The following is a 24,470-nucleotide window of genomic DNA, read 5'->3' as shown; positions in this document are numbered from 1 at the left end:
CCGAGTGGTTGATAGTGGTAGCCGAGCACCATCTAGTTCTTCTGGTCTCATAGTCATATAGGCTGATGATCACATGGTGTACCAGCTGCTAGGACTAATCGTTTCCATGAGTCTTTGGTTTTCTTCATTCTTCTTTGCTCTGGATGAGGAGAGACCCATCATTGCATCTAGACGGCTGCTTGCAAGCTTTTAAGATCAGTCGCTATTCAACAAAGTAGGAGGTGGAACAATGTTTTGTGTAGTATATTATGCCAATTGAGTTTGATGTCCCCTGTGACTATGGTCCCGAGCCCACAGATTCAACTACTTGGTCTCTCTGGGTAGCAGGCTGTGACCAAAAGGGACTACAACCTTGACCCTTATCAGCTCTACTATACACCTGGGAATTCAGATCATACAAATACACTTACAGAACCATTGTCTGCCATCCCTATACGTGGTCTTGGGTACACTCTTGAGTCAATCTTTTTTGAGATATAAAAGAGATTAAACAAGCAAGCAGACAGGAAGGAAACTACTGCCACCAAGAAAGAAGAACCAGGAGCGATGTGCATCATTTGGACCTGGGGTCTTTGCGCTAAGAATCTCCTAAACTCAGGAGAAGGACACACGAAGATCTCTAAGGAGCACTGGGCCCAAAGATATTTAAAGGAAACAAGGACCTTTGTTCAGAGCCAACACAGAGAGAAAGCCTTCCCCTAGAGCCAGCACTTTTAATTAGAACATCCAGCTTACTAAACTGTGAGAAAATAAATTTCTGTTTGTTAAAGCTATTCACTTGTGCTATTTCTATTATAGCAGGACTAGATAACTAAGACAATGGGGCAGTCTGTACTTTATCTGGTACTCTGTCCAGGGCTGCTCTATACAGCCTTTAACCCCAGACAATGATTGGAGCCCCATGGGACCTGCCCTGAGCCTGGAGCTTTATGATCTTGGTGCCAGGTGGGCACTGTACCTGAGGTAGGTGAGGAACAAGTATGGACAGAGTGCGGACTGGTAGGAGAGAAGCTACGCTTCCTCAATGGTGTCTGGGCAAAAGGAGAAAGCACTTAAGAGATGAAAAGATGCTGGCACTATGCTAGGCACTTCAATGTTATCTCACTTAATCCTCCTGCCAGCCCTGAGTTAGGTATTATCATTACTATTCTCACTACATAGATAAGGAGACTAGTGTTCTGCAGTGTTAAGACCACAGGCTGTTAAACTGAGGAGCAGGGGTTGCAGCTCCTGGGGCCAGTGCCAGGTCTGGGATTAGCTGAATCTTCCAAGCCTTCCTTCTGGCAATACCAAGGGTTTAAGGTGGGAGCAGTCCCCACCCCCAGCTCCCTAGGACAGGAAATGTTCCCAGCTTCTCCTGGAACTGGGCCAGGGTCCTGTCCAAGCTCACATGCTTGCTCAAGACTCCAGGCTAGGAACTGGATCTACAGTCTCTCTTGTCCCTGCCTGGCCAGGGACAATGATCTGCGGAATGAGCTGCCCATGGGCTCTGCCATCTGCTGTGTGGGTGCCCATGGGAGGGACCCAGGGCAAGTTGCTACCTTGAAGGCCCAGCCTACCCTGAACACTGAGGCCAGCTGGGTTGGCTTCCCCTGCCATTAACCCCCTAAGCCAGACCAGAGTGGGCTCCCTGAGGAGTTTGCTGCTCTAAGTCCCAGCCCCTCTGGAGGAGGCGGACGGCTGAGACTCAGCAGCCAGAGGGAGGCTTCTCAGCTCCAGAGCCAGATGTAACATTGACCTTAAATGGTAAAAGCTCCCCAGAGTGAAGAGAGGCTGGCCAGAGGAGGAAAGAGGAATAACTCAGTTTTAGGTGAGTAATTGCTTTATCAGAGAATAACCTGCCTCTTCAGTGGAGAAGCAGAGGGAACTCTTCTCCTTAAAGGTACAGGGTGCTGGGATAGGGGCACTTAAAACTTTAACTTTCCAGAGGAATTGGCTTTGTTAGGTGGCATTCCAGTTGGAGTATTTTTATTACTGCTGTTTTAATTTTAAACTAAGAAGTGAGTCTTGCCAATCTTAACTACATTATGCTCTCCCTTTGCTGCTATTGGGAAGCATGCACAGTTAGGGTGAAAAGGTGAATTACAACCGGAGATCCTCACTCTCAGCTTTCCTGTGTATGCCTTTGGAGTAAAAGAGGGGTCCTTAGAACACTTGGCTTTCTCTCCTCTACCTGCAAGCCCTTTCCCAGCCCTGGTCTGTGCATGTTCTGTGCTCTCTCTATGCCTATCTCTGTCCCTATCTGTCTCCCAGCCTTGAACCCTGTCCCAGCCCATCCTTGTCTCCATCCTTGATCCTGTTCCTGCCCTCCCTATCCTATCTGGTTACAGCCCCTGTTTTTATCTCTGTCCCCATCTCTCCTTCTGTATCCAGCTTTGTCAGCCTGTGCCCTTTTCCTGCTCTCTAGAGAGGGTGTATAGGCCCCTGGCCTATGTTCCAAACCCTGCTCACCTTCAGAGGTTCCGTGTTGAAGCTATTCCTAGAGTGAACTGTATGTACTCAGGTTGACCTTCTCCAGAGAAAAGGCTGGTGGAAGCCAGAGGCCAGAGAGAGGTACCAGCTGTCTTGCTTCCTCTTGCCCAGTAAACAGTTACAAAAACCCAGAGGGGCTCTGAAGTTTGAATAAATAGCAGTGCAGGGTCTGGAACCCCCGGCCAGTACCCAGACCCCCAGAACTCGCAGCTGCTATTCTTAACACTCCTTAGGCAGCTCACTGGGGAAAGGGAGGCAGTCCCAGGGCTTGCCTGTCTCTTATAGGAAAGGAGGAAGCTGCCCAGGACTGTCAGGCTGGGGGAGCATCAGGGAGTCAGGACCTGCTAAAGATAATGTTGCTCCAATCAGGGCAGACAAGCAGAGCTTCCTTGATCCTATGACATGCCAATGTGGCAGGTAGAGCTACACCCACCCCTCACTTATGGAGGAGGAAGCTCAGGTTAAATGGCTTGTCTGAAGTCAGAAAGGAGAGCTAGAACTTGAACCCAGGTCTGTATGACTCTGACTACAGTGCTCCTGCCCCTCAACACAGCTGTGAGTGTGAGGGTACGTGCCTGTCTTGAATAGTGTCTTGTGATTATTAACAGAATGGACAATATAGGTGTCATGTTTGTTTGGTCCATGGTTCAGTAATAATGTGCACATGTATCTGTATGTGTATACATGTGTATTGGGGGTGGCTTTTGTAATCACAGCTGATGTACATTCTTCTATGCTTTGTAGTAAGTTGAGCATTTATTGGAAGAGAAATTTGTGGCACACTTGCCCTCTAAAATCATCTAGGAGGTATAACTATGTCCTAATTATAGCATGATCATTTGTCCCCAGACAGATGTTTTCTGTGGGGAAAAAAACAAGCTCTTATGTAGTTTTTACTATGTATCAGACCCTGTTCTAAGCATTTCATGTGTAATAGCTCGCTTCCTACTACCCTGCAAAACAAGGATTATTGTTACCACCCTCATTTGTAGATGGGGACATTTTGGCACAGAGGGGTCACACAACTGGTGAGAGGATGAGCTAGCATTTGACCCCAGTTGCCCATCTCTGGAGTCTTTGCCCTTAATCACTATCCTGTGCTGATGTCCTCAGAAGGAAGATTGGGCATTTCCATAGAGATACCACCTCAGAAACCCAAGGAGGGGTCGCTATGAATCAAATCATCTGGACTGCCATGAGTGAGTGAGTGCTGATGTCCAGTGAGTGCCTTTTCTAAGAGGGCAGTGAAGGGAAGCTCAAACTGTTCCAACACTGTGACCTAAGGCTATCTGCATGACTTCATGTGTTCTTTACATCAATCCTCCTGAGGATGTATCTTCATCTCAGTTTTACAGGCAAGGACACCAGGATTCACGCACATTAAGTGACTTGCCCAAGGTCACCCAGCCACTGCATGACAGAACAGGTGATTTAAATAGTACCATGGGTAAAGACAGTAAGGAGCGTGTAACACCTTCTACTGGAACCTAAATTTCTAGGGGAGCCAGTGGGCTCATAGTTGCGGAGGGGGCGTTTTGTGAGAGAAGCCGGGTTCCTTGCCTGATGGGCTGAACCACACATAATTGGGATCCTCAATTTCCCAAACAAACTTTCCTCTAAGCCTTGGTGATGAAGGTGGATGGATGCACCCACACACTTCAGCACAAGTAGAGGCTGAGCCCCAGAGGGCAGGGACACATCTCTCTCCCAGCCACTGTCTTGTTCCCCACTGTGTTCCCCACTTACTCCTCCAAGCATGATGCAGGGAGTATAGTTAGTGCTCAGGATTAATTAGTTTGGATGAATAAACAGACATAGTGTTTACAACATACACTCTGGTTAAACGAGGCCCTAGGTTTGTTATGTTTGTGTCCCTAATGATCAAATCCTTCCAGTGTGGATTGAGAGGATTCATAGGGATCTCAAATTCTCCACCCACTCCCTGCCCTACTGCCTCTCCTGGGTAGGCCCACAGAGTTGCTGGGCTGCCCCTCAGTTGTCCTCTCTGTGGCTTGACAGCAGAGGGATCCTGTTCACTGAAAAAGGGGGAGCAGAGGCCTGAATAAATGGAGAGGAGAGAGCTTGGAGCCCCCAGACTTTGCCCTGACCCTTGGGGACTCAAATGTTATTTGAGTCAGGGAGGGAGGTAGAGAACTGGTTCTCATGTAGTATATTGAAAATATACATGTAAGTAATATGTGTGTAATGGATATATGCATCTGTGTAATATACATATGTGTAGTGTATATAGTACACATAAAAGGAAAGGAAACTGTTATTGAGCTCCTACCTTGCACCAGCATCTGTGCTAGATACGTGATTTAATTTAATCCTTGTATTAGAGATGAAGACATAGATGCTTAATGAGGTGAAGCAACATGCCCAGGGGTACACAGCTGATAAGCGTATGCTCCAGCTCTGAACACCTTGGCTCAGACTTAGTACTCACAACATTAGATGCCACACTGTCTCTAGTTAGTAAGTCAGATCCCAGAGTCACAGTCCAAATGATGGTCAAGTGTAACAGTGTAAAGGATGGGAAAGTCAAGCAAGAGGATTTTGAATCTGTCCTGTAGACCTTGGAGGTCAGACCTAGAATTCAGGCAACAGCCCAGGGCAGCCTCACTGGATGCACCCTTCAGACTCAGAGCTTGAGCAGAGGCAATATGCGTCCACAACTTTGGACAATCCTGCCTTCTTCACCACGAAGGTGGAAATTTGATGGTCAGTCAGAAAATACCGCCCCCCAGTTGGCCACATGTAAAAAAGTTTTGCTAAAGTTGGGATTAATCTACTTTGGTTGCTTTCCTCCTACTAATTTTGTTTTTATTGTGTTAAAATATACACAACACAAAATTTGCCATTTTAATCATTTTCAAGTGTCTAGTCTGGTGGCATCAATCACACTTACAAGATTGAGTCACTGCTACTTGTTTCCATACTTTTTCATCACTGCAAACAGAAACTCAATTCCTGTTGAGCATTATTTCCTCATTCCCTTTTTCCTCCAGCCCATGGTAACCCCCAATCCACTTTTTGTCTTTGTCCCTTTGTCTATTCTAGATAGTTCATATAAATGGGATCATATAATATTTGTCCTTTTGTGTATGGCTTATTTCACTTACCATGATGTTTTCAAGATTAATACATGTCGAAGCATGTATTAAAACTTCATTTCTTCTTATGGTGGAATACACTTCCGTTTTATGTGCATACTGTATTTTGTTTATCAATTAATCTGTTAGACAATTTGAGTTGATTTCACCTTTGGCTATTACGAATAATGCTGCAACGAACATTGGTGTATAAGTTTCCTATTAATTTTTACTCACTTTTTTCCTGATAATAAAAGTAATGTACTTACCTTGTTACAATTTCTTGAAAAATGTAGAAATGAATGTAAATAAGAAAATACAAAATAAATATAAAGAAATTAAAATTCTTCCTTCATTCCATTACCCAGAGATAAATATTGTTGATATGATGGTATGTTTCTTGTCTTTATATTTCTCTATATTTTCTAAAACCAGGATCTTACTGTACTATGATTTTGCAGTCAGCTTTTTTTTTTTTTTTTTTTAAACTTTCCCAAGATGGGGGCTTATTCTGCAAGATAATTTAAGTACGATACCAGCTCTGTTGTGAGCACGTGGAATCATATGATGAGAACACTATTCTCTTTAAAATTCTTTTCAGTCTTTCTGATCAAGGAAAAAGACTCCATCTGAAGAGGGGTGATGAACCATGCTGGTTTCCTGGGAAACCAGATAATCCTGGGCAAACCAAGATGAGTTGGTCACGTCAGTTTGAGCCGAGTGTGTCTTTAGCATCTTTCTGACACTTGCTTGTCTCCCTTTTTGACAAAATGAGAGCAGGCCTCAGGCATGGAGCCCTTGGCAGGCAACAGTTAGAATTTAATAACTGTTTTTGTTTCATTTATTTTTATAATAACTCTCTTTGTGGCAAGTGGTACTGATTTTTTCCATTTACGGTAGAGATATAAAGTTTCCTTTTTAAATAAACGTAATGACAATAGTAGCTAAGATTTATTGAGCACTGATGGTGTGCTAGGTGCTGTCTAATGCCTAACCTGCAGTACCTCATTTAGTACCACAGCAACAGCCCTCTGAGGAGGTATCTCTGAGATAGGTACCTTTCTAATAACGCTATTATACGGATGAAAAACACTGTTATACAGAGAGGGTAAAGAACTTGCCCAGGGGCACAAAACTGGCTTTCTGACCATTACTAGTCATTTTTTTTTTTTTTTAGTGAAGTAAAGGTATAAGTGGCACACAGACATAGTAAAAGTTGTGAGGGTGGTGTGCAGAAGACTCAAGTTTAGGAAACACTGGCTTGGTGGAAATTGGGATTTTGTAACTGGAAAATCAGTGTTTGCGTGGTATAGGGGGAACTGAGCTATCCTAGCAAAACCAAGGGAAAAAGTTAGTTTTCTGTGGGTGGATGAGAGAGACTGAGCCATACACAGAGGCTGTGGTGGCTGCTAGAGGTGGCTGCCGACAGGAGAACCAAAGAGCTGTTTCTAGAGAGCCAGCATGCCTGGCTTGTTGGAAAAAGAAAGCTTCAAGACACCCTTGATATGGTTTGCTCATACAGGTATGGTCAAAAGAACACTGGATCGTGAGTCCAAAGATGGACTCAGTGGCCAGCCCTCTCTCATTACTACAGTGGGAGATGGAGCCTAGGCAGCTGGTAGAAGGTGCAGGCCCAGGGGTGACTGTGCCTCCACCACTGACCAGTTGCACTTAATCTCTCTGAACCTCAATTTCCTCTCCTAAAAAATGGAGATAAAGATAGCATCTACTTCACAGGGTTAAATCTCTTAGTTCAATGTCTGTGTCTGATCTTAGCATCACCCAGTAAGTGTTAGCTATTATTATTTTTAGGCCATGCCTGCCCGCCTCCAGAGATCCCATCAAAGAGATTTCTGCACTGAGTTTGAGGTTCTGACCATCCATAATTCATGGTCTTAGTCTCACTTCCATTAATGCCCCAAGAGAATGATGGGCTTATTCTCTACATAATTGGCTGTGGATACCTGGTGGAGTCTTTCAGGAGGTCCAATAAATAACATATCCTTCCTTCACTTAAGTTCTAACACTTTTCAAGAATTCAGAATCTAATATAATCCTAATGATTTATAAAGCTGGTATTAGATATATGTGGGCAGGCAAGTAGGCTTTCTAATATTGAATTAAGCAGCCTAATTCCCCAGCCCTACATAATGCCCACTAGCCCCCTCTGTGAAGGTTGTTGTTGTTGTTGTTATGTGCCGTCAAGTCAGACCCAACTCATAGCGACCCCTCCTTGGGTTTCCGAGGAGGTATCACTACAGAAGTAGACTGCCCAACCTTCCTTCCAAGGAGTGGCAGGTGGGTTTGAACCACCAGCCTTCTGGTTAGCAGTCAAGTGCCTTAGGCACTGCGCTACCACAGTAGGCACTTTTAAGTTTTAGAGCCCAGAGAGGAATAGAGTGGGCTGTGTGTTCCCTGTAGGCAGTTCATTCCCAAGAGAAAGGGAAGAGGGAAGGGCTGAGCTATTCCTGTTAACATTTCGCAGAACTCACCAGTTAGGTAAGCCATTCCCTTGAGGTAGATACAGGAGTATAACTTTCTTGGGGCTCCTTTCACATGGAAGGAAATACTCATGTGTGCAGAAGCATCATCATCTTCCTTACAGTACCACTAGAAAGGCTTTGCCCAAGTGCTGTTGAAAGCTGGTCCCTCTGGTGATACACCTGGTGAGACTTAGGCCATGCCCTAGCCAGAGAGTGGAGGGCTGAGGTTGCAGAGGCTGTCATGGGTGGGTGTCCCCTGAGAGTGGGCACTCCAGCTCCAGCCTTTTCCACTCGATCGATGCCTGGTGGCATCTTGTTTGATGTGAAATTCTTCCTTAGACAAAACAACATCCAACTAGAAGTATCTGGTAAGAACTTTTCCTCACAGCTGCATAGCAAATGACCTCTTAATCTCATCCCCACCCCCCACACACACACCCCTCGCCCTTTCTAAGTTCACTGAGTCAGAATTGACTGAACAGCAACGGGTTTAATGGGCTTTCTTGTAGGTTACTATACTGACAGGCAAGAGCATATAGGGTAAGGGAACTACCACTGTTTAAGCATGTTCTGTGAGCCAGGCATTTTATATCTATTATCTCTTTAAGTCCACATGTAGCCATCTAAGGGAGATATTTATGAGCAAACTGACTCAGTGGGTTTAGGTCATCAACTAGTAACTAGTAAGTGCAGAATGGGAAGTAAAACCCCAAACCATCAGATTCCAGACCTCTAGCTCTTTCGGTCTCCCTGTGACTTAACACACCTGGGCAGCAGGGCTAAGAAAGAATGTCTAGCCTTTTGTTTCTGCTGCTGTAGTTTGGGCCCAGGAGGCCCCTAGTACTGCTGCTCAGAGCAGAGGCCCTGAGTTCTTCAGCTGCCCCATTGGGCCTCCTCTACTTGCATCTCTCTTTTGTCTTCTTTCAGTTTGTGAAATCCTTTATCAGCCCTCATAACCCTGTCCATTAACAATTTCCTTCCTCTATTTAAAAGTCTATTAACAAATCACTTCTTCCATGTACATGTCTAGAATCACGAGCTTTCTACTGGCAGGAAATGCTGTGCCCTGAATTGTGAATCTTGAGTCACTTTTTGTGGCTCCAAAAAGATTTTCTTCTAACTCACTGCCATCGAGTCAATTCGACTTAGTGACCCCTCTTTGGGTTTCCAAGGTGGTGTCTCTATGGAATTAGACTGCCCAGTCTTCCTTCTGAGGAGTGCCTGGTGGGTTTGAACTGCCAGCCTTCTGGTTAGCAGTCAAAAAATGCCTTAGGTACTACACCACCAGAGCTTGTGCCCTAAAAGTTCCTAGAGGTTGCCATGGTCTCTCAGTCTGCCTCAGACGTGAGCTAGATTAGTGGTTGGGACCTTAGATTCTCAAATCAAATGACCTAAGTTCACATCCCAGCTCCACTAATTACTATATGACTTTGGGAATTATCTTATTGAGCTCTGACTTACTTCCCTTACCTATAAAATAGGGCTGCCAATGATAATATTACTTGCTCAAAGGTTATGAAGGTAAAATGAATTGTTGTATCAAAATGCCTACATATACACACTCAATAAATATTAACTATTTTACTGGAGTCCAGCGTGGAACATATGGGACTCCTCTATTTTGGGGACCCCAATAGTTGGGTTTCCCTAAGGTCTGTTCTATCATAATATTTCAATCTTTAGGGATTGGCTATCTAGAAAGAATGTAATGCCCTCTGGGCTTCTTACGTAAAGTATCTTTCCCGTTTCCCCAGCTGAAGTCTGATTGGTTCCTATTGTAGGTTGAAAGGCAAGGATGATGAGGCTCAGTGTTGTCAAGGGGCAAGTGCCTGACTGGATGCCAAGAGGACTTCCTAAGGCGCATCATTCTGGGGATGTTCCAGGATGGAGCTATTCTTAAACTTGGTCAGTGTCTTGGAGTTGAGTGTACATGTTGACTCACAGTAATCAAACTCACAAGATATTGAAATGTACATTTCAGAATGTCTACATGCTGATGTACAGTGGGATGTAACCCTTTCCACTAACCAAAATGCCTGGGGGTTGGAGATTTTGGTCAAAAGTTGTTCTGAGGGATATTTCACCTAGGCCATGATATCACCTGATAAATCATCTCTGCCTATGGCAGAAAGACCTTCCCAGAGCTCAGGAGGGGCTTCTCTCCTATGAGAAGTTGAGGTGAGCATTTCTCTTTGGAGTCACCTTTGTCTGCCATAGAAACTGCTCTATAAATGTGGTTATTTCTATTTTTTTTTCTCCGTCTCAATTAGATAGAAGTTTATTTTTCTCTCAAGAAACAGTCCCAAAGATGGTCAAAGCAGTGCATTTTGGGTACTTTTTTCTTCTTTATGCATTACTTTTAGAAATTTCCTACTATGCATTTATGTTGTTGCTGTTGTTATGTGCCATCGAGTCAGACCCGCCTCATAGCGACCCCTCCTTGGGTTGCCGAGGGATTATCACTACGGAAGTAGATTGCCCAACCTTCCTTCCGAGGAGTGGCTGGTGGATTTGAACAGCCAGCCTTCTGGTTAGCAGTCAAGTGTCTTAGGCACTATGCTACCAGAGCTCCTATGCATATATAGTACTTTAACATTTTTTCCCCTTTTTTCTTTTTTCTATTGTGCTTTGGGTACAAATTTACAGTAAAAAAGTTTGTTTTACATTCAACAGTTTATGTACATTTGATTTCACGTCCCGATTCCATCCCTGACCATCACACACTCTCCTCCCCTCCCATCCCTGTGACACCCCCCACTTGCCCTTCTTACCTATGCACTCCTGTCTGTCCAGCTTTTCCTCCATGTGACTGCTTCCCTTCTGGTGCCCCATGGCCAATTGCTTGAAGGGATGTGTTGTAGTTAAGTTTGTGTGTCAACTCGGCTAAGCCTGGTTGAGTGGCTGGGCAGCTGGATGTAGTATTCCCCATGATGAGATGGTAATCAATTCCATGGTGGACTCTACTGTGAGCAGCTGAGTAGCTGCCTTAGGGATATAGTCTGCTTCCTGCATATAAAGAGAAGCCTTGGGAACGGTCTCTAGCCTTTTGGCATGCTTGAACCCCGTATGAAGCCAAGTTGTTGTTTAACAGTCTGCCATGCCCTGCTGATCTTGGGACTTCATGTGGTCTTAAATTAGTGGCTTGCCATGTTGTTTGGTAACATCGGGACTGTGCCTATTTACTTGTCAACCTTGGACTTGTCAGCCTAAGCAACCAGCAGCTGTCTGAGTGAAGAAAAGCCTCCAGCTTCAGTGGGCTGGGAGCAGGAGGCAGAGCTGAAGCCCAAGGTTGAGGGGTTTTCACCCAGTCCCTAGAGCCTGGCACTTTGAACTCAGACTTATAGCCTCCAAAATCATATAAGAATAAACTCCTGTTTGTTCAAACCATCCCATTTGTGGTTTGTTTCTTGTTAGAGTGGCACTAGGTAACCAAAACAGGGTGTATCTCTCTAGAGTAGGTGGGTGTATTACCCAGAGTTGGGTGTTCTGCATTTAAGTCTTTCTACTGTTGGGCTGAGAGCCAATCCTTGGGAGTGAGTCCAATCCCAGGCCCGAGGGGCATCCCAGGGCCATAGTCTTGGGAGTCCCACCAGACTCCATCCAACCAGTAATTCTGGTCATTTTTGTGTTTTTGAATTTTGTTCCACATTTTTCTTCCCATTCTATCCAGGATCTCCAGTTTTGGTCCTTTTCCAAGTGGTTGGCATTGGTAGCTAGGCACCATCTAGTTATTCTGGTCTCATGGTCCCTTATAAACTTGAACTAATTGTTTCCAAATGCCTTTGATTTTCTTCATTCTTCTTTGCTTCAGGTGAGAGGAGACCAATAGTTGCATCATAGATGGTTGCTTGAAAGCTTTTAAGACCCCAGTCACTACTCACCAAAGTAGGTTGTGGAACAAGGTTTTTATGTACTAGGTTGTGCCAATTGAACTTGGTGTCCCCCAATACTATGGTCCTGAGTTGGCAGATCTGGTGATTCTCTCTCTGAGGGTATTTGGTTGTCTCTGAGAGATTACTCCAACTCTGTCTTCTGTTGCTTCTGTAATGAGTGTGGCTAATTTTTAATCACTAGTATCTATGCAAGATTATCTTCAGCTAAATCTATCGTTGGTCTAGGGTACATTCCTGCTTGCTGACCCCCACCTGATCTTCTGTCTATGCATTTATCTGTAGCCTACTCTTTGGTATTAGTGGTAATGCAGTATTGTGCATATATTAGTATTTGCCTCTGTTGTTCATATCTCATGTGCATGTTTCAGTGACCTTCCTTTCCCCAATGTCATCATGATGGTCACAGATTCTTTCCATACCATCCCTCCCCTTACCCAAATCAACATGTGACAACCAAATAGTCTGAAATTTTCCCTCTTCTTCCTTCCCATCCCCGGTAACCTACAAAATGAGTTCCCTTCCCTAAGTAAACCCTTCCTTGACTTTTTACAGCAATGGGGTCATACAATATTTGCTCTTCTGCAATTGACTTATTTCACTCAGCATAATGTCCTCCAAATCATCCATGTTGTGAGGTGATTCACATATTCTTCATTATTCTTTAATGTAGCATAGTATTCCATTGTGTGAATGTACCATAATTTGGTTATCCATTCATCTGTTGATGGGCATTTAGGTTGTTTCTATCTCTTTGCTATAGTGAATTGTGCTGCAATGAACATGAGTGTGCGTATGTCTGTCTGTTCCTGTCCTGTCTCTCACCTCTTTAGAATATTCCTAGTAATGGATTTGCTAGATCAAGTGGTATTTCTATTTTCAGTTTTTTAGGGAAATGCCATACCATTTTCCACAATGGGTGTACCATCTTGCAGTCCCACCAGCAGTGTATGAGAGTTCCAATTTCTCCACAACCTCACCAGCATTTGCTATTTTCTGTCTTGTTGAACTTTGTTACTATTGCTGGGGTGAGATGATATCTCATTGTTGTTTTGATTTGTATCTCTCTAATGGCTGATGAGGGGAGCTCTGGTCACATAGTGCCTAAGGCATTTGACTGCTAACCAGAAGGCTGGTGGTTCAAACCCACCAGCCACTCCTTGGAAGGAAGATTGGGCAATCTACTTCCATTGTGGTATCACCTCGGAAAACTAAGGAGGGGTCACTATGAGTCGGATCCTACTCGATGGTAGTCAGTTTGAGTTTTTTGAATGGCTAATGATTGTGAGCATTTCCTCACGTGTCTGTTGGCTGCCAGTATATCATCTTTTGTGAAGTGTCTGTTCATGTCCCTTGCCCATTTTTGAATTGGATTGTTGGTCTTTTTGGCATTGAAGTATTAAAGTTTTCTATAAATTTTGGAGATAAGTCCTTTGTCAGATACATCATAGCCAAATATTTTTTCCCAATCAGTAGTTTCTCTTTTTACCTTTTTGGAGAAGTCTTTTGATGTGCATGAGAATTTAATTTTTTAAAAGGTTCTAGTCATCTAGCTTCTCTTCTACTGCCTGTGCATTTTGAGTTATGCTTGATATTCTATTTAAGCTGTAAACTAGGGCCTCTAGATTTTCCCATATTTTATCTTTGATGAGCTTTATAGTTTGAGGTTTTACATTTAAGTCTTTGATCCAACTTGAGTTTGTTTTTGTGTATGGGGTGAGGTATGGGTCTTGTTTCACTTTTCTGTAGATGGATTCAATTTTGCCAGCACCATTTGTTAAAGAGGCTATCTCTCTCCCATTTAATAGGTTTTGGTCTTTTGTGAAAGATCAGGTGTCCATATATGGATGAGTCTATTTCAGGGTTTTCAATTCTGTTCCATTGGTCTGTCTATCATTGTACCAATACCATGCTGTTTTAATTACTATGGCTGTATAGTAGGTTTTGAGATTTGAGTGTAAGACCTCCCACTTTGTTTTTCTTCTTCAGCAGTGCTTTACTTATCCGAGGTCTCTTTCCTCTCCACATGAAGTTAATAATTGGTTTTTCCATATCCTTAAAAAATGTTGATGGTATCTGGATTGGGTTTGCATTGAATGTATATTGCATTGCAATGGATAATATTGTCATTTTCACATTATTCATTCTTCCTATCCAAGAAGCTGGTTCTTCGAAAAGATTAACAAAATTGACAAACCACTGGCAAATCTAGCAAAGGAAAAGAAAGAGAAGATGTAAGTAATATGAGTAATAAGCAAAAGGTGTGACATCACAACAGAATCAACTGAAATAACAAAGATTGTTTTCTGAAAATATTGACAGAATATTATGAAGAACTGTACTCCAGCAGATTTGAGAACCTAGACGAGTTGGACAAATTTCTAGAAACACAAAACCTACCTGAATTACCCCAGTCAGAGACAGAATACTAGAACAGATCCATAACAAAAGAAGAAATTGAACAAGTCATAAGAAAACTTCCCACAAGAAAATGTCCTGCCTCAGATGGCTTCACGGGAGAATTTTACCAAACATTCAGGGAAGACTTGACACCTACACTACTCAAATGATTCCAGAACATAGAAAAAGATGGAATACTCCCAAGTTCACTTTATGAAGCAAGCATAACACTGATACCAAAAGCAGGAAAGACACCACTAAAAAGGAAAACTACAGACCAATATTCCTCATGAATACAGATGCAAAAATCTTCAACAAAATCATAGCCAACAGAGTCCAACAACATATCAAAAAAATAATACATCATGACCAAGTGGGATTCATACTAGGTATGCAAAGATGGTTCAACATCAGAAAAACAATCAATGTAATCCACTACATAAATAAAACAAAAGAACCATATGGTCATATCAATCGATACAGAAAAGGCATTCAATAAAATCCAACACCCATTTCTGTTCAGAACTCTCAGCAAAATAGGGATAGAAGGACATTCCTCAACATAACAAAGGGCATATATGCAAAGCCAATAGCCAACACGATTATTAATGGAGAAAGACTCAAATCATTCCCCTTGTGAACAGGAACCAGACAAGGATGCCCTCTATCACCACTTCTATTTAACATTGTATTGGAAGTCCTAGCCAGGGCAATAAGGCAAGAAGGAGAAATAAAAGACATGTAAATTGACAAAGAGGAAGTAAAGCCATCTCTATTTGCAGATGACATGATCCTATACATAGAAAACCCAAGAGACTGAGCAAAAAAAATTACTGGAACTAATAGAGAGGTTCAGCAAAGTGGCAGGATACAAGGTCAACATACAAAAATCACTCAGATTCCTTTACATCAACAAAGAGCCCTCAAAAAGGAAATAAGTAAAACAATACCATTTATAATAGCTACCTACCAAAAAGATAAAACATGTAGGAATAAAATCTTACCAGAGACACAAAAGACCTATACAAACAAAACTACAAAACACTACTACAAGAAACTACAAGTGATCTACACAAATGCAAGAACCTGCCTTGTTCATGGATAGGAAGGCTGAATATTGTGTAAATATGGTTATTACTATCGGAGATGGTGTTTTTCACCCAGCCTGCCTCCAGGGAGCACACAAGAAATCAGTTAGATTTCATCTATTATTGGTTAAAGCTCTTTGGTTACCAAGTATGAGAAACCTATGTTGGCTAGCTTAAGAGAAAGTTGGGGATTGTTGGAAGGCAGTTCAGAGAACCAAAGGAATAAGTAGATAGCCAAGCCTCAGGAAGGGCAGGACCCAGGGCAGGGCTGGGGACTCAACAACAAGAACTTGACATCTTTTCCCTAGAGTATACATGTTTAAGTTTTTTGTTTTGTTTTGTTTTTGGATAATGCATCTTATAAGTTAAAATAAAATTTCTTTTAACATGCACTTCCAATTTATGTATATTTATTGATTTTAAATCATACCCATAAGCTACTGTATTAATCTGCTAGTTTATAAAATGTATAAAATTAGACTTTTTTCAAAAGAAGAAAAATGAAGTAATATTTTGAAAATCATGTTTTATTTTTTTAACAGTGTCAATACTTTTCTGCTTTCTTAAAAACATTGTTCTTTAGTGAGTGAAATGTAGTTGTTTATGCTTCATTAATTTAAAAAATCTTGAATTGGCACTTTTAATAGTCATTGGCTTTAATGACCATCTTGGCTGAAAGAGATACTTTATCAATCAGGCTCCCAGCAGGGAACCAAACCCAACTCAGACAACTCAGGAGACGTTAAACAAATGACTACTTACAGAAGTGTGGGAGCCAGCAAGTGATGGTGAGGAACCCCCAAATTAGCAATAGCTGCAGGCCATTACCATCCTAGCTGGGAGGAACAAGAGAAGGAAAGAGTGTTACCATATGCCAGTGAGATCTGGAGCCAGGGAAGAGGGTTCATCCAGAATATGCTGTAGTTATAGAGGGATAGTCACACCAAGGCATTCTGGTAGCACAGTAGTTAAGTGTTTGACTGCTAACTGAAAGGTCAGTGGTTCAAACCCACCAGCTGCTCTATGGGAGACGATGTGGTAGCCTGCTTCCAAGATTACAGCCTTGGAAACCCTATAGGGCAGTTCTGCATTGTCCTGTAGGGTCGCTATGAGTCAAGTAGTAGGTAGTACATCCACTGCCAGAAATATAGGGCTAAAGCAAGGAGGGAGCAGGCAAGGACACTCCCCAACTTCTCATTCCTCCTACTTTTTGCTGTTCAATTGCCCAAACTCAGCGGGTAAGCAAGGAAACCCAAGTGGTACTTTACTGACCTGGATCATCCTGGAGAACAGGGCAGAGCAGAGCAGAGCAGAACAGAGACTGATCTGTGGGCAGCGCAGGGAGGGAAGAATGGCAGAGAAGAACCAGCCCAGAATACCTGGCCTGAAAGAATGGCATCCTTGGCTGCACTTACTGAATTGTGACCCTAAATTTTTAATTTTATCCATCATACCACAAAGTAATTTTTTGAGAGTTGCTTGTGGTTTCATTAGCAGTTTTATCTGTATTCCACATTTCTTTGCAGGAGACTTTTTAAGACACATGCCCATTTTATGACGGTTGATTTGATTAAAACTAGATAAATGTATTCCACTAATCCATTTATATAGGCACATACAAACTATAGGTCCATGTCACTGAAAGCAAATAAATACATTGGAGTGCTGCATCAGCCCCTTGACATTGTCGAATTCCTTCTCTTCCCTCAAGACATATCATGAACTGGATGTGACAGTGACATTTTAACGTGTGGACTGAATTAGTCTGCTTAAGTATTAATGAAAGTTTACTTTGTTCCTACTTTTTAAAATAAAAGTAACAGTTTCAGGTTTTCTTCCCATAAACCATTGGCTCATCTTGCACTCTCTGAGTACATATACTCCACTATGAAGACCACAACTCTAGGGCACAACCACTAGCTTAACCAGAGTCCAGTGACTCTTAGTTCTGTCCAAGGTCTCAGGAGAGAGAGTCTGATAGGCCCAGCTTAGGTCAGGATCAATCAATCATGACCTGGGGATAAGATCATGGGGGCACAGATGTGGCCAAGGAGAACCATCCCTTGTATATAGGGGTCCCTTCCAGAGAAGGGGAAAATTCTGAGAGCAAAAGTCTCTCTAAAAGATATTGTCACTAACTTATAATTACCTTCCTGCCTTCTGCTTTCCAGAAACCATAGTCAAGCCTACCAACTCCTCAGCCACATTTATATTCCAAGATGTAAGAGGGAGAAGCAAGGAGAGAGGAGCAAAACATTTCTTGGTTTACTTCCATAGATGACTAATCAAGTCCATTGCATGTGGCTTTTTCACCAGTTTATGCATTGGAGGACAGCCTTATTTCCTTGCTGTTTTTCCCATGTATAGCAACTTACCTGAAGGTCTGGTGTTCACGGGGCCTCACACTGACGTAGAGGTAGACTGAATCTCAGGAAAGTCAGGCCCAGCCCAGAAAGATGGATGTGGCGATGGACCTCTGGGATCTGGCACATTAGACCCCGAAGTACTTGGCAAATTTTCCCTAAATCATGGCTCCTATAATTTATAAAACACAGAAGATATCTTGGCATGTGAGCAAACAGCAACAGTAATAATAATGTACTTATTTATTATTATTATAACAACTTATATCCCTTATTGAGCACCAGCTAAATATTGTGTCAAGTGCTTTGCGTATATTATCTCATATTTTTGCAACACCCTGTGAAATAGGTAATAATATTATCTCAGTTTTCCTGATGAGAAAATCCAGATTTTTGTGAAGTTAAGTAATTCACTCAGGATCACACAGTTGGAGTGGCAGTTGTCGTTAGGTTCCATCGAGTCAGTCCTGAATCATAGTGACCCCTGTACAACAGAGTGAAATGCTCCTCAGCCCGGTGCCATCCTCACAATCATTGCTGCGCTTTAGCCCATTGTTGCAGAGCTGAGGCTCTATTGTCCTTGCTGCAAAGTGCACGCAGCTCATCAAAATAGAAACGCAAACTGGAGCTTATCAGGCCAGAAGGAAGTAGCAGCTGGACCTGTAAGATAGTTTTAAAAAGTTAGATAAATGTGGGGTTATATATAGGGAGGTATTAAGGGAAGCTGGGAGTGACCTAGCACCATGGCAAGTTTATAGTAAGTTTTTGGTGGATATTGAATGAATGAACAAACAATGAATAAATGAAAAACAAATGAATGAACCTTCCCAGGTTGAAGACAGTGAAAGGCTTCCAACATCCAGCCCCTGGTGCCTCTTCCTGAGCTGGAATGAAGCACTCACACAGTAGTGGTCCCAGGTTATAGGTTTGGTTCTGCCCCAAACTAATTTTAAGCAAATCAGTTCTCCTTCTGAGTCCTTGGTGTTCTCATCTGGTAACTGCTCACCCTGCAAGGCTCAGGGACTCACCCCAATATTTGCCTGAGTGAGGCCATCCCAGAGCAACAGTTGTTTCAGACACTGTTTCTGTGGTAAGGAGGAAGGTGGCAATTGTGTTAGAAGAGTCAGCTATTGTTAATTTCCTAAAAGTCCATGCAGTAATTTGGGGACAGCTAGAAGTAGCACCAGGCCCATAGTCAATGGAAGATTGTGTTTTTAAGAAAATATTTACTGCTAAAGAGAATGCTGATTCGTGCTTTTTCTTCTTAACAAGACACTTGACACATTCTTTAAACATTTACAGCTTAGATCAGAAATTATGGTCTCATGTTTGGTGCTAACAATGACAGCTGCCGGAGCAGTCCCTCTTCCCTCCACTACAGGACCAACTGCCCCCCAACTCTCCAGCTTTGGGAGCAGATAGCCTATGTCCTACATGGGTGAGGGGTGGGGACAGAAGGACTGGATTTCAGCCCCCTGAAAAGGATGAGCCTCACAGGTACTAGAATTTGGGGGAGTCCCTAGTTAACACACTTGGCTGCTAACTGAAAGGTTGGGGGTTCAAGGCCACCCAGATGTGCCTTGGAAGAAAGACCTGTTGATCTTCTGAACAGCTAGCCATTGCAAATGGAGCACAGTTCTACTCTGACATACTTGAGGTTAACATGAGTTGGAAGTGACTTGATGGCAATTAGTTGGTTTTCCAAGAAACAAGGGGTACCACCTCAGAGCTCCACAAGTGGGAAGATCTAGAGAACCTGCCAAGACCCAGGAAAATGACTTGATTAGCTAACTACTATCTGCAAAGCACCTTCTCTGATTGTATCTCATTTGATCCTCTCAGAGAACAGTGGAGCCTTTCATGAATCCTCTGTGATTTCACAGTTTAATAAGAGGCATATTCCCTCCCTCTACCCCTAATTTCTCTCCCCGTTAGAGATTTATACTGTGCATTGCTTCTTAAAGGCCCTGAAAAGCCCCACAGGACAAAATATCCTCAAGTGTACTGAAACACGAAAACCTTTGTTTTCAGAGCTCTTCAGACCATTGGCCAGAGTTAGGGTTTTATGGAATGTGCCCTGAGAAAGCTGTCCAGGGGTATTCTTGCTTAGGTGGATCACGTGGAATCTGAAGAGCTCATGCACATCCAAGTGGGTCAGGATGGCCCAAAAGCTTCTCTCTAGGAGGCAGGCAGTGGGCCAGAGTGAGAAAAACCACCAATGAGCTGTGTTACCTTGGAGCTGGTCACAGCATCACATTGAGTCCCAGGTTTCCTTATCTGCAAAATAACATCCACCTCATAGTGCAACTGGAGGACTGAGTGGGTAAACATATCTAAAGTATCAGGCACATTGTCAGCCTTTGATGAATAGTGAATGCTCTTATTCTTATCTGTTGTCTATATTGCTGGCCTTATTCTTTACAATCTCCAGTCCGACATGGAACTAGGACACTGACATCGGAAGCTTCCAGTGAGCAGGCTAGGCACAGCTCCACAGTGTCCAGCTGGAGATTATTGTGCGTTTTTTTTTTTTTTTTTTCTCTGAGAAGGTCAGGGGACTCCTCAGTCCAAATGATAGTTAGTTTCCTCCCAAGAAAGGGAAAGAGCTCCTCTCGAGTTGAACAAGAAAATAAGGAAGAAATTTAGATAGCTGAGGGACACATTCAGGTTTAGCCTTATATCAACTGCAAATGGCAACATTAACCCAGGATTCCAGAGGCAACAGAAGACCCAGAAAAGGTAAAAGTGAGTCTGCTTGGAATAGGCGGAATCTGTCCCAGGGAAAAGAGTTTTGATACAAGTGAGGTGGCAATTGGCAGAGTATGTGCAGAAGTCTATGCCAGCATAGACCAGTCACCTAGCAGGGACATTTCTAAACAATAGCGGATCTAAGAATAAATTTCAGAAGATGGCTATTTAGAAGGAACTTTGGACAGAGGGGCAAATTGAGAGACACTGGTGACACGGAAAGGGTACTGAGTTGAGCATTAGTTTCAGTTGCATCCCTAAAGGCTGTGGGATCTTGTCAAAACAAAACACCAAACCTGTTGTTGAGTCAATTCTGACTATTGTGACCCTATAGAATGGAATAGAGCTTCCCCATAGGGTGTCCAAGGATGTAAGGTTGAAAGCAGATGCCACATCTTTCTTCCACAGAGTGGCTGGCAAGTTCGAACTGCCAACTTTTCAGTTAGCAGCCAAGCTGTTTAAACACTGTGCCACCAGGGCTCCTTCAGGGACCTTGTCAAGTCCACTGAATTTCAGCTTCCCCATTTAAAACTAGACAAATGATACCTAACTTATAGCATTTTGTGAGGAACAAATAAAATAGTCGATCTGAAATAGCTTAGACACTGGAAAGCTCTAGGCAACAAGGAGTTAGTATTAAAAACTAGGGACACTCTTTAAGGACTGCCATCAGGAGGTGACCAGCAGGATGAAATTGTTCTCTTTTAAAAAGCCCATTCACTCTCTCAAGGTGAAGTCAGCAAGCAGACCTGGAATGTTGGTGAGAATTGGAGGTGGCAAGTTTAAGTGGTTTCCTAGTGAAGAAGAAGTGTGATCCAGAGTTTAGAATCTCCTCTCCTTGAGTGTGGTTCAAGGGAGAGGACAGAGGATTCAGTTTGTCAGATGGAAGCTAAGGCTAATAATTTTAGCCGGGGTCTATGATGGGCAAATGGGGCAGTAGTAGTGGTAGAATTCTTGCCTTCCATGCTAGAGATCAGGGTTCTATTCCCAGCCAATGTACCTCATACACAATGGAGGCTTTCTTGTTATGATGCTGAACAGGTTTCAGGGGAACTTTGATATTAAAGTGAACTAGGAAGAAAGGCCTGGATGGCAGAGCACTACCCAAATCACTTCTTCAAGGGGCCTGTGGTGGTTAAGTTTGTGTGGCAACTTGGCTAGGGCTGGTTGAGTGGCTGGGCAGCTGGATGTAGTAGTCCCCATGATGAGACTGGTAATCAACTCCATGGTGGAATCTACTGTGAGCAATTGAGCCTTTGGGTATGTGGTCTGCTTCCCGTATATAAGCAACAGCTTGGGGAATGGTCTCTAGCTTACGGCATGCTTGAACCCTGCATGTAGCTGTGTCATTGTTCAGCAGCCTGCTATGCTCTGCCGACGTTGGGACTTTCAATGGACTTAAATGGCCTGCCATGTGGTTTGGTAACATTGGAACCGTGCCATTTTATTTGTCAACTTTGGGCTTGTTAGCCTTGGCAGCTAGTAACTGCCTGAGTGAAGAGATGCCTCTAGCTTCCGTGGGCAAGGAGCAAGAGGCAGAACTGAAGCCCAGGGTTGAGGGGCTTTCACCCAGCCCCTAGAGCCTGGCACTTGAAACTTGGACTTCTAGCCTCTGGAACTGTAAGAGAATAAACTCCTGTTTGTTAAGACCATCTCATTTGTGGTATATTCCTGTCAGAGCGGCACTAGGTAACCAAAACAGGGCCCTTTCTTTCTATCTTTTAAAATAATATTTGAGTTTTTGGTGAAAGTTTACACAGCAAGTTAAATTCTCATTTAACAGTTTCCACACAATTTGTTCAGTAACATTAATTACATTTATCACTATGTGTCAACATTCTCTTCAATTGTTTTCAGTTTGTCCCCTTCCCAGTACTCTTATTTCTCTACCACCTATCTTCTCATCTTTACTTTTGAGTACTTGGTGACCTTTTGGTCTCATACTGATGTTTTTAAAGTAGGGCACCAACCTTACAGGTTTGTTTTTGTGCCACTCTGCTATTTTGCTAAAAGGTGATCTCAAGCATAGGCTTGGTTCTAGGTTTAAAGAGTGTCCCTGGGTGATAGTCTCAGGGAATCCTCTGTTCTCTACTGTTCCAGTTTGTCTGGCTTACAAAAAAAAAAAAAGAAGAAGAAGAATTTGAGTTCAGCTCCAGATTTTTCTCCCATTCTATCCGGGACCAACTATTGTGATACCAGTCAGAATGGTCAGTGGATAGCCAGACATCATCTAATTCTAGTCTCAGGGTAAATGAGGTTGTAGCTCGTGTAGACTTGTTTCTTCTCTGAGCTTTTTGTTACCTTCTTACTGTTTTGCTTTTGATGAGTCGAGGCCCATAGTCAGTGACATCACCAAGGCTCTTATCATCTAGTGCAGTAACTCTTGATGTCATGATGTCATCATGGACCTCCTCCCATACCAGGTCATACAGAATCCTCAGTAATATATATTATCAACTTAATTGTAGAATAATATGTGATAAATATAGCTGTAAATTACTTAAATGTAATATTTCTTAGGTAATATGAATACTGACAACAAAATTGTTTTGTAAAATCTTTCTACATTGAATTACAACATTATTAGTTACATTACTAGTAACTTAGTGAAGGGGCTTTCTAGGGGTTCTCTAGAGAAGCAAAACCAGTAAAGCTTACATATACATATAAAGAAAGAGAAATTTATCTTGGGGAAAATGGCTCACACACTTCTAGAAGCTGGCAAGTGCCAAGTTCTTGGATCAAACATCAAGCTGGAGGCTTTTCCCAACTCATGCAGCTGCAGGGGCTGATGGTTGGCAGGCAGTACTGGCTGTTGATTCTAACGAATGATGAATCCAAAATCTCCAGGCCAAAGGTGGATTATTTGCTCATGGACAGTTGTAGGCAGCCAACAGGATCCTGATCCACAGAAGAATGTCTCTTTTCCCAGATGTCCATAAATATATTGGAAGCAGTCCTCACCCCTAGGGAAACTCCCTTTCAGTGCATTGGCTGCTCAAAACATATACATGTGATCCTATCATGGGAATAACCCACATCACAATTGCTAAAACCACACAGAATTGTGGTCCAGCCAAGTTGACACACAGCTCCAACTATCACAGTCCACCCCTTGTCAACTTGGCAGTGGTACACATCTTCTTAATAATATATAGTCTCTCAATAAGGACAATTATAAAGTCATATTTGCACCTAACATGATATGCTAACATGTGTACAAGTGAAACGCATTAACCTTATTTACATTTCACAGTTCATAACAGGAGGAAACAAAAATATTTGATGCACATATACAATGAAGAAATATAACAATCACAGTCCTTGTTTCTGCAACTGGTCACATGGTCATAGCTGAAACTCAGAACTACTTTCTCCCACCACCCATTCTGGGAAATACTTCCCTTGCCCTCAGCAAGCACCTCAGCTGGTCGTGGTTCTTTGCCTGGTGGAGTGACCCAAACCTTCATTGCTGAAGGGTCTGGGCCATTAGTAGTCATATTAGAATTGGGTTGCTGTAATTTTCCAATGACTTTAATCACAGGGCATGATAGTACTAAGAGACATCCTAAAGAATCTCCTGCATTCCAGACATATTCTTCTTTACCTCCATTATGTAATGTCAATCCAAATCAACAATTAGATCCTTTCCTAACCTCTCAAGGTGAAACATTGAATGAAGAATCTGTACTTAGTGGGCCTAAATCAATAAACTCAGACTGATCCAATCTTACATTCCTTTCACCATTATCCTACACCCTCAGTAGCCATTACCGTACATGTTCTCCCAGTTTCTGTCTGTACGTGTTAGCAAAATCAAGTAGGTCTTTTCGAGTGTAGTGTACCACCTCCTCAGTCACACTTTTTATTTCACCTTTTGGGGCTTGCTTAGACTTAACTTTAGTTATAGGTCTAGCAGCAACAATGGGTG

General features: G+C 42.7%; 1 protein-coding gene across 1 annotated transcript in view; it reads left to right on the top strand.

The window, feature by feature from the left end:
- Positions 1-1,743: 1,743 nt before the first annotated feature.
- IRAG1 (inositol 1,4,5-triphosphate receptor associated 1) overlaps positions 1,744-24,470 on the top strand; it is a 157,308-nt gene continuing 134,581 nt past the window's right edge. Inside the window, 1 exon segment of the mRNA XM_007955160.2 lies at positions 1,744-1,810. Within this exon segment, the coding sequence (XP_007953351.1) occupies positions 1,744-1,810 (67 nt within the window).

This window comes from Orycteropus afer, unplaced genomic scaffold (genome assembly GCF_000298275.1).
Source record: "Orycteropus afer afer isolate SDZICR_OR568_19922 unplaced genomic scaffold, OryAfe1.0 scaffold00014, whole genome shotgun sequence".
Classification (NCBI taxonomy): Eukaryota; Metazoa; Chordata; class Mammalia; order Tubulidentata; family Orycteropodidae; genus Orycteropus; species Orycteropus afer.
This window is presented reverse-complemented; position numbering and strand designations above follow the sequence as displayed.